The following is an 11,038-nucleotide window of genomic DNA, read 5'->3' on the forward strand; positions in this document are numbered from 1 at the left end:
AACGACTATGCGAACCTGTCAAAAGTGAACCTGCGCATCACGTGGACTACGAATTACAACCCAAGATATTATTTGTATCCGAAGGTTCACTGCAATTACTATCATACCTCCATAGAATATGGCCAGATTCATAAACGCACTGATAAAATAAATATGTCTGCCGCACTCCGCTACCAACAGCGTCAGTGGACCGGATCGTCACAGTGACTCCTATAGCGAAGTTTGAGTCGCGTTGATCTTGTTTATCCGTTATAGGCATTATCGTTTCTATAATATATGCACATAGTTTACTCATTATGGTTGTTACTTGCTTTATGGCTCACGCCAACTGGACCCTTTTCTATGCACGCTAGCTGAGCTGTTCCGTGTGCGCTAATGTGGCGCAACATCGTAGACTATTGCCAGAACGTTCAGCTCAGACCACCAAGAGAAACGATAAGGTAATGGCCGGAGGTCTCAGGCACAAACACAATGACGGCCCCAGCGAAAGCTTGTCAAAGATCCTGAAACAACGACAGGTGGTATGCTTGTGTTTTCGACAACGGCTGAGTGAAAGGTGACTCGGTGTCTGAGCACTGCTTAAGGAATTTTAACCTCTCCTTCGAGACGATACGGCCATCACACGCCGACGATTTCAAGGGCCTCGGCTCCTGTCCTGCCTGTTTCTTTCCCCCCGCTCCAGTTTCCTAACTCTAGTGTACTCTCACGTGGAAAACGACGTACTGTGTCTATGGAACAGTGTGTACAAATAGCCTGACATTTAGCTCCAATCTTTTTTAATGATTCAGAGATGTTTAGGACGGCTGACGCTGGCCTACAGGCAACAAACTCATGAGGCGTGCGTTTCATACTTACTTATTTACCAAGAACGGCCCGTACAATTTCCGCACATCGATACATGCGGCGGAAGTAAAATGAGTTTTCAATGCATTTGACAAGGAAATGAGTTGCGATAAGGCCGGGGTGATATGATGGAATTAAGTGGAGAAGCTACTCCAGTCTACGCGGAGTTCTTTTCGCCACAGCCGTCGTTGCCGACGACTTCGTCATTACCAGTGAGTAGTTTCGTCCTTGTGTAGGGAAGCGAATAGGATAGCCCCTGTCCCTTCACTCTTTCTCAGGTCTTCAGTCCTTTAGAGGTTACGCTGAATGTGGGTATTTATAGCGTTTCCATTTGCAGTAGCTCAAGCCCATTGCTGCTGCTATACGCACTAGTTCATGCGCGCTTTATCTTTTCAGCCGATCACGGTCGGTAGTCACACGCGGTGGCAACTGTTGTTGCAGCGTGCGGTATCTAAATTGGGAGGCGGTAGCTGTGTTGAGCATCCACCCAGACCAGAGTCAATTCGGTAGGTCTCGGACCGCGAACCAAGGACAGTAGAAAAATGGTCCGATTATTAGCCGAGGCGTTGTAGATTCTAGATGATCTGGAACTTCGTGTAACGATAGGGATCGCGGAGTCGAAGTCAACGAGAAACGTAATTAAAAAAGCAGATGGCTTTTAAAGGGTTTCAGAAATAAAGTCAACAACAAAATACATCGAGTATCGGCTAATCCTCGGAAGGAGATGCTAGTGGAACCAGTGGTAATCGAAGAAGCTACCAAGGAAGTGATACTGCCGGTCCGTTGACAGTGCAGGCCGTTAGCCTATTGGGCCATGCGCGCCGTATCATGGAAGCAGAATTTTCCGCTTGATCATGTGGATAAACATGATAATTATTACCATAAATGTTTTATGCCTCGGCCTTATTAGTCCACGCCCGGTTTATGCCGGCGTCTTCTCGTACGTAAGACGTTGTTCCCCCATCAGCTGCTGTTCATTTACGTTACAACAGATATAATACGCCTGTTCGACAGCCTAGTATTATCGCACGGGCGAATTAGAATTAACAACTCTTTCGGCCTTGTCTGGAAAGTGAGCTCTTTCCGATAGTCGTCCATACGCGATAGACGTACCATTGTATCTGCTGTTATGATTTGCAATAGTTAATCAGATATTATACACTGTTCGACTATGTAATTATTAGATATTCTATAGAATTGTGCACTTATTCTAGGAGTAAACACGATGGTCAATTAGACAACTTCGTTTATGTTTCTCAACTCTACGTACGATGCATATGTTTCTGGACCGTACAGGTCATGACGCATCGTGCCGATGACAATACATATATAATTGCCCATATGATTTACCCACGGATGCGCATATCTAGACAATCAGTTACTACACGTCTATTGTCGTTCATTCATTCATTACGTCATACGGGCTATTCACTATCATGAATATATTTGTTTGAGGTGCGGGAATTCGAGGAGATCGGTAAAAAACGAAACCTTCCCAAACTCACATCGTTAATCTTCTCTAATCACCGTCACCGCTTCATTTAGCAAAGTGACCATCAACCAAAAAGTGTTCAACCTCTAAAAGGCAGCTACCTCATCAGCTGATGGTAAAGTTTTAGGAACCTCAACGAGCAATCGTGGATCCTATGTACATGCACAATGTTATTAGTAAAGTAGAGGAGCACGTGGATAGATTGATGCGTCGATATCGCCGTCTACCTGATTATAGCTTGCTACTATGTTATGACTTTGCTGGTCAATGTCAGTTACAAGTCGCGCGGTCCAACATGTTACTAAGTTTGTGTTATAGCCACAGAATTGCTTTGAAATACGCCGTCAGCTGGAAGGTGTTTGTACGAATACACACACACACACACACACATATACACAAATTTGTAACCTGTAAGACGACTTAGTAAGCTGCTCTTCCAGCTTTTATGCGAAGCAGCATTGAACATTGTGAAACAAAAAAAAAGATGTTTACTTATATAAGTAAACATCTTTCAAGGTAGAGATAAAGATTTCTATAATGATTTAAAAAATATTTAAAACAATGACATACTTTAAACAATTAGATCTGAATCTTTTTAGCAGACTTAGGGGTTAAATTTCATATAAAATTAGAGCTTTGAAATAGTGGCAGGTTAGGGCAAATCGGCAGGCCAGCATCGTATCTGCTCGCATTTAGATTTGACAAATGGCGTCATAGCGACTGCAATGAAAGCGGTATGTAACTGATGATAAGCAAAAAACGCCACGTGAACAGCTCGGCTCGTCCTTGTACAATAAGCAATTTTGTATATATATATATGTATATAAATAACATATACGCATATGAATCATCGTATGACCGCCTACCGTATATGTGTGAAGCGTAATTTCGTCACATGATATTCTGAAGAGGGGCTATGTCTCGGTCAAGTAGCACGTATTATCTATCAACCTCTAGCCATTCCATCATGATTATTATCATCGTCGTCGTTGTCGTGTGTGTTTTGTGACTCCTCCCTGTCGGGAAGCGACAGATGGGTCCGCCGCGTCTAACGAAGTGCCGAACCTAGGGAACTGCGAACGCAGACTTTGATACGTTACATTTTTCCATTGCTGCTGCTGCTGCTGCTACCGCTGACGTTATTTTTGATGATGATGAGACTGGTCATAGCGATGGTGCTGCCCTCTGTCGTTGATTCGTGCCGGGCTGTTCACGTCGCAAGCGCACTACGCCGCACCATCGAAAACTTTTCTATACTGGTACTAGTGAAATAGACAAGATAGCCGCGCTATGTATTGGCCGAAACAAGCGCCAAGTATAGGCACTGCTAATATTGATTATATATGAGTATAGTGTTCGTTGAGAGAGATTCAAAGACTCTAGGTCCGCCGCCTTCCGTAGTTGTAAAGCTCGGGCTCACGACCATGCAGGCGCATCTGAGGTTCAATGGAATTAAACGGCATGGTACGATAGGTGGGATTTCTTAGGCGCCCGATCCCAGATAGTACATGTTATCATTAACGCTAACAGTTAAAGTAGGCGTTTCGTCTAATTTTGCCTGTAACAAACAAACTTTCGAATCTAGCCATAAGTGGAAAATAATAATGCCTTGATGTATATAGCCGGTTCGACGTATAAAATTGCGCCTTTTTACATCGGCGACATTTATTCGTGGGTTAAATTGCGCTTCATCGGATGCTGAGCACAGCGAGCTTGATGAGTACACTTTTATTTAGTGGAATATTTGTACCGTATTGAAGACATTCGCCACACCTAATTCCGACTTCAATGTGTCCTTCAATGTGTCTTTCAGGGGTCTTTGGTCTATGACAGCGTCAACTGTCCTACGCAACAACAGGATGAGTTCAAAAAGCCTCTATCAACAGCTTTAACAGAATCAAACAGAAGTTGCATTGAACTGTTGTGACGGGGTTTACGATACACGACTAATCACCGCCCTTTAAACCGTCTTCCAAGTAGTCACTGTTCAAAACAGCAATTATTCGAGAAAACTTAATTTTCACATGTATCTTTTATGCTTTTCAATAAGCCCCGACTGCATATTACCATATATTGTTGCTCGTCTGCTCATACGGCGTGCGAAAATACACAGAACGAATAGTTTTCGAACTTTAAGCTAAATTTTATGGAGCACAGGCAAACCAAGCGTGATCCGCGAGATTCATCGGCAATCCGCCTACAAGCGTATATATCAAAACAAGATCAACTACTATAACGATGTTATTATTATTATTATAAGGAAAGCGCCAGCACTCAACATTTGTTGTTATGCTACAGCCAACCGGTTTGAGAAAATAGAAGCTTCGATGCGATAGAGTAAGTTTACCTTAATGAGTTTTAGTGGCATTTTCAACTTTTTCAATTGTTCGATCATCGATGGCGTGCATGCAATCCCACATTTAGAAATGATCAGTCGGACACGACTGCTGCTAGCGCCAGAAGAAGCTAGCGCACGCACTACCCTGAAGTGATTGGGGCAATAGAGAAAAGCGTGGGCCAAAATATCAGGACTAAAGTACCGTGTTGTGGTTCGGCAGGACTGTGAGTTAGCAACTAAAAGGTCGCCGATCTGGGCCAAACTCTGTCATCGCTGGGGTCGTGGTGGGGCCCAGAGCCCAAACACGACAACATCGAATAGGTTGGTGCCGTTACTGCTTATTGCTTACTGCGACAGTACACCCACACGGTTGGTGGGCGCCGAAGTGGGGGAAACGAAGAACAGCCTTTGGCGAAAGGCTCAACAAGCGGTAGCTATTGAACGTCACAGCGTTCTTACTGCACCAAACAGTAGCAGTAACTGCAACATCAAGCCAGTATCATTCTGTACGGCGAAAGGCTACCAGCCTCTTGAGGCCTACGGGAGCATATAGAAGACCTCAGTGAGACTAAACGAAGCTTGCCAGGCTACAAGACTGTTGTTGCAGTGATAACGACAGCGAAAGTTTATTTGTTTGTCGTAACGGTGTGCCTTGATTTCATCGCTCCCGACTTTTCGGTAACGTTTTCTAGTATTCTGTTCCAACCCAGGCTTCTCTGACCAGCCTAAATCTTAAAAATTACGTATCGCAATCAGAAAAGCTACGCTCGTGGGAGAAACTTCAAGATATGCGACCCAACATCAGTAGATGGCACGGAACTGATCTCATTGTTGGAAGGTGAAAGCTTTTTTCGAAGACGCCTGATTACGCGGCAGAAGACACGAGGGAATTTTTACGAAAATCAGCTTTAGGTCCAAGTTTTACGGCACGCAATAGTACAACGAAAAAAAAATAGATATGTTTTAGTCAGCGCTGAACATCTGTGGGAAGACTAGCGATCAGAAACGATACTGAGAAGTACAAAATACAGGATACAAGGAGGCGGAGAAATATAAATAATAAGCGAATCAAAAATAGGTCAACCGATGTGTTTATGTGTTCCACTAGAACAGGCAGACAAACAAAAACGGTTCAAAGCCCTCATCTCTACTATAGAGCATGACTTACGTGACTTGACCGATGCATGCTGTTTCATATACCTGCATGCTTGTAATCGTCCGTATTACCCTTATATGCAACAAGACTATATAACAGATGAATACACAAGTTATGCTGATAGAGCCGAAGCTTGCAGACGACTACACAGAATCATTGTTGCAGCTGCAAAGTAAAGCTGCTACAGCCATGGATTGAATTCGTAACGTCCCATCTTTCTCTCCGCCATCCTGTATAGCTCGCATTTTAGGTTGTCGGACTCACCGCCGCCGCCGCCGCCACTGCGTCCCAAACAGCTGTATCTTGCTAGGCCATTCAGAGAAAGGATACGGGACGAGGACAGTTACGTGGAAGATTTAACCTGGCTATTGTTGAAGCACCACCGCCGCGTCCAGAATACCGCTGCGATTACGGAAAACAAGTTGCTGCTGGAAGATTCAAGGCCAACGAGTCAGGCGGCGAAACACATAACGCACACGTTGGCAAGTGATGACGAACGTGAGCCTGAACTCGGCAGATGGCTAGAGAGAGAGAGAGAGAGAATAAGATAGAAAAAAAAAACAAAGCGTTACACCGCGTCAAAGTAGTCTCACATGGTGCTGGAACTTCTTAAAACAACTTCATCTTCTTTGTCTCTATGTTGGTTGAAATTAACAAAATTTTCACTATCATCGTCGACGTGTTCTCGTCCACTCAGCTCACGCGCTCACGTTGTTTGGTTGGCCAATGTAAACGGCCCCCAAATTGACCGTAGGATAGACGACAACGGGACACAAATTATCGTACCTAGCAATTGAAAAGAGGCGACCAAAATAACTGAAAATTTGTCAAGAACTTGTGTCGTTCAAGCTGCGCTGAACCCAATAACGAGTCATTGTTTTTGTTGTTATGATTATTATTATAGTCAGTGGCTGTGGCTATTGAATGTCGAGTACGTGGGCCATTGACGGCCACTTTACTGTAGCCGCTGTGGTCGGCTGCACCATATCTAAGCGAAAGCGTGGCCGCTTAGCTGTCGCCACCTATCGCTTACCTACCCACAACCTGTAACGTACCCATCTCCATCGTAACAAGCGGCAACATCATTATTACTACCACCATCACAGTGACAGCAGCAACAGTCGCCGCGGTGATCATATCCGAACAATTATCGACCGGCGACATTGGTTGCGTCCACGCGCAAGCCGGACTTTCCTTGGCTTGGTTTTCTGGAAGTGAAGGAAATCAAAAAAAGAACAAGAGGCAACTGTAACGCTAGTAACAGGCCCACAGTCGCCTAACCCTACCAGTACTGCTGCCCCACGCATAATACTACACGCATATATATATATATATATATATATGGTAGAAAATTTCGTCGGCGCTTTCTTGCCTCGATTGCATTTCCGTCTTGATGAAACGCCAGAACATTCGAACGCTCTCTTTAATCGTATGCACCCTCACTTATCTGCTCGTGGGGGCAGCCATCTTCGACGCCCTGGAGAGCGATTATGAAGTCAAGCGAAAAAATACGTTGACATATATTGAGAAGGTAAGTCGCTAGATTGAACAACGTATAGTTTATCACCTCTTGCATTTTATTAGGTACCTTGTTTGTTAAGCTTTATTTCACGCTCTCTCAACAACCCATTTAACAACTATCCAATTAGCGAAAAATTGCTCAATTTATGTTGTCAGGAGGTCCCTTGTAGAGAAACTTATAACCTAGACACGCAAATATGGCTGAGTAAGCAACGTCATAGCATCCAAGAACTTCAGCAAAACGTCTGTACTCGCGAGGTTCGGAATCAGTAGGAAATACAATCAAGACTATGCATTTCTAGCTTGATGCATGATTAGGGCACAACAGAAGCATGGACTTAGTTACCCCGTATATGTATGGGTCTTGAAGATATGCACAAAGCTTCAACGCATAATTCAGCTGGCGATCGAATATCAAAACGATCTCACCATATGAACGGAAATTGATTTCAGATGCTGATGGATAAATATAACATTTCTGAAACGGATGCCAAGATTTGGCAAACAGTTATGGTGAAAACGGCCAATCGTGCGGTTCGTCAGTGGAAGTTTACCGGGGCTTTCTACTTTGCCACAACAGTGCTAAGCACAATTGGTAAGTGATTGATGAGTCTATCAACGAGGCAGAAATTGTTAATTTCTGTTTGGCCTCCTCTTCCCTGAAAATAGTCTTCAATTAATGAACGGGCAAACTGTTGTCTAGGGACCAATTTCTTTCTCGTGTGAGATCTATGAAAGAAATGTCCTGGGCTTTCTTCATACCGGGTCCTTTAACAGCTTTCAGCAGAAGACGACAACTTCCGACTGTGATAGAGACTCGACTGAGAAAAGTAGAAAGTGCGTTGTCGACGAAGTCGTTGATGGTTTAAACCAACCTACGGTCGCTATATGTACATCTCTGTAGAAACGAAATTTGGCTGGATTGACATAAGTTGACGTCTAAGTAAGTTTATGTCGTTCCGCTCGATGATGTTACAAGGTGAAGTTAATTTGGAGGCTAGGTAGAGCTGTGCATTGCATGACTGTATACCACCGTCACGAGTGCTATACTTCAAGCCTCAAAGTGGAACTGCGCTAATGCTGGTACCGTCTGAGACAGAGCTGTGGGCAGTATTTTCTGGGATATTTTCGAAGTTCAGATTTTTTTCCAGCACAAAAGTTAGGGGTATCCATGAATATTGTTCAAGTATAGTTGAATCTGAAGGAACGAGCGGTAATTATCTACGATTGTGATCGACAATCGGTACGATTATGCGGGACTTACTAAGCGAGCTAGTTACGTCCCCAAGAACATATAGCGTTTTGCTTATAAACATAGTTATGAATTTTCGCGCCACAACATTAAGGAAAGGTCGCCATTTAGGTACTATGCATTGACAAATTAGACTTAAATAGACAAATCAAATGTGTGATCCGTCTCGCTTTTTTCACCGCGGTACGACAGTGCACTAAACTATGCAGTGATATCGGATCGTTTCATATTATTACATTTATCGATCGTTCACTCTTCGAACTATGGCAAAGTACGCGAGTATAAAAGAGGCTTCGTCATCCGTTGCTCTCGGAATGTATTCCTGCCTGTGGTAGTCATTAACTGTCTAAGGCTAGCACCATTTGTTTTGGAGGTAACAGCCTTCGAACCCTAATTGATGAAATCTTCATCGTCGTTGATGACCAGCGATCCGCTCATGGTTATTATAATAACAATCAATAGTTAATCAGAAAAAAAAAACTACCTTAGCGGGATATTTTTTATCACTGTAACTAGGAATCGTGCACCTACCGGCGTTCTTACGAGGTGGGAGAGAATCAATCGAACCAGACCTCATAAGTGCAGCAAGATACTGCTGGGTTATCCTTCTATATTAAACGATTATCATCAGTCTAACAATACTACTCTATGTACTGGTCGGATAAGGCAAGGGCGAAACAGAGATATTAATGTTGTTAGAAAGCATTTTTTTTTTGTTGCGAAAACTTTTCATTGGAACTTCGACTGATTACGGTCCATCAATTTTTCTAACGAAACTCACCTATTAGCTAGACACAGCATGTTCGAGATACTTGTACGGTGAGCATTTATGCTGCTACAACAAGCTCTGCTTGATCTTTTCAGGATACGGACATTCTACGCCTGCCACGTGGGGTGGCAAAACTTTTTGTATGTTTTACGCACTTGTGGGCATTCCGCTCGGCCTGGTCATGTTTCAGAGCATTGGAGAGCGTCTAAATACGTTTGTCGGATACCTGCTTAAGCATGCCAAGAAGTGCGCAAGGTAGGCACCTAACACTTTACAGAACGGAAATAGTATACTCTATCCGCGTATTACGTTATACCGAACTTAAAATACGACCTTCGTTTTTGCATACATTTTTTTCTTCGATCTCAACTATTGATTTATAGCTAGATATTTTTTCTACGTGACCGCATATGCCGTCCTTCCGATAATTTACGGTAGCTTCTAGCTTCTAACTCGTAGCAAATTGCTGTGGCATCCTCTAGCAGCATTATATATCGTTACTTCTCCGTCGTCTACGTCGCCGTTTGCTAGCCACAACGAAATGAATATACATAAGGCGTACCTTGAGCGTGGTAAACCGCATGTAAGCCAGCGTAAAATGTAATATGCATTCTTGCGACATAAGAGTGTTGCCGTTATGCTCGTTTTCGTTACCCTGAGACTGCCACCGAGAGAGTTAAAAAATTAATGACAAACCATCAATTAAGGTCTGGTTCTATCTGTCTTCAATCTGCTTCTAAATAATTTAGTACATGTTAAATCGAATGAATCGACCCCTGCGACGATGAATGATTGTGATTTAGTAAATTATCACATACTGTGAAGTATTCGATTGAAAAATTTGAAGCTACGAACTTCGCTAACGATAAGTACCAAACATAATCAGCTGTACGTCGCAGAGGTAAGCAGAAGCATCGCTGATGGAACGGTGTTGTCCGCACATAATGAAAATCTGGAGCTGTGTTCAACATATAACCGCAAGTAATAATCTAAAGTAAAATAGGATCTCACTCACGTAGTCCTGGTTGTTTTTCATCGGTAATCCATCGGCATTCTGTACGTACACAAAACCTTCTTGTGATATCAACAGGTGGCCAATACTTGTTTCGATCTTGTTGTAAGACCGTCTTGCGGGACCCGTCTGTACGAGTGCGTTGAACGGAAAACCAATTCGAAGGTGTCTAACCGTGTAACTGCAGCCTATGATCTGCTAAATTCTAAATAGTTACCAATTTAGCCTGGAGCAATATAGAACACAGTAAGGGTTTTGCGACCCGGGTAAGCTGTGTATTGATCAGCTTCTTTACGGATGTTGCTATCGCTGGATAAGGGTACGATTCAATAAGTTTTAACGTGCCCTATGGTTCTTTTGTGGTACTTTCGCAGGTTTCTGTCCGCTTGGATCTTGTAAATTGCCGCGCCTTCAAAGAGACGGTCGTTTTACTTATTTGCGAGCGCAATTTGGAATATAAATTACAATAGAAACGAAGCTTCGCTTTCTATCTATCCCATTTATTTGTTTTCTCTTCTCGTATTGCTTTTTATTATTGTTTTATTCGTCAGATGTTAATTCTGGCATTGGTAAAGGATAATATAAATCATCAAAGCTAGAACATTCTCTTACGACCCAATTCAGGTAATCAGTATTTTGAGATATGGTTTTATAA

The 11,038-nt window shown here is 43.1% G+C and overlaps 1 protein-coding gene and 1 long non-coding RNA gene across 2 annotated transcripts; one reads left to right on the forward strand and one right to left on the reverse strand.

The window, feature by feature from the left end:
- Positions 1–5,746: 5,746 nt before the first annotated feature.
- LOC111270208 (uncharacterized) lies at positions 5,747–10,548 on the reverse strand. Its single transcript, XR_002686201.1, has 3 exons — positions 10,387–10,548; positions 6,885–7,037; positions 5,747–6,350 (listed from the first exon to the last, which is right to left on the reverse strand). It is a non-coding gene; the product is annotated as an uncharacterized LOC111270208 (long non-coding RNA).
- On the forward strand, positions 7,031–10,877 carry LOC111270206 (two pore potassium channel protein sup-9). Its single transcript, XM_022850294.1, has 4 exons — positions 7,031–7,360; positions 7,804–7,945; positions 9,467–9,626; positions 10,758–10,877. Exons 1-4 carry the CDS (start codon positions 7,223–7,225, stop codon positions 10,780–10,782), a joined length of 465 nt encoding a protein of 154 aa, XP_022706029.1. The 5' UTR covers positions 7,031–7,222; the 3' UTR covers positions 10,783–10,877.
- Positions 10,878–11,038: the final 161 nt, after the last annotated feature.

The sequence above is a fragment of the Varroa jacobsoni genome, unplaced genomic scaffold (assembly GCF_002532875.2).
Source record: "Varroa jacobsoni isolate VJ856 unplaced genomic scaffold, vjacob_1.0 scaffold_1455, whole genome shotgun sequence".
NCBI classification, from domain to species: Eukaryota; Metazoa; Arthropoda; class Arachnida; order Mesostigmata; family Varroidae; genus Varroa; species Varroa jacobsoni.

Excerpts from the sequence above, each read along its gene's own strand:
- LOC111270206 (XM_022850294.1), top strand. The coding sequence starts at position 7,223 with ATGAAACGCCAGAACATTCGAACGCTCTCTTTAATCGTATGCACCCTC. Across the intron at positions 7,946-9,466 it reads AACAGTGCTAAGCACAATTG|GATACGGACATTCTACGCCT; the intron begins GTAAGTGATTGA and ends TGATCTTTTCAG. Across the intron at positions 9,627-10,757 it reads CATGCCAAGAAGTGCGCAAG|GTTTCTGTCCGCTTGGATCT; the intron begins GTAGGCACCTAA and ends GTACTTTCGCAG.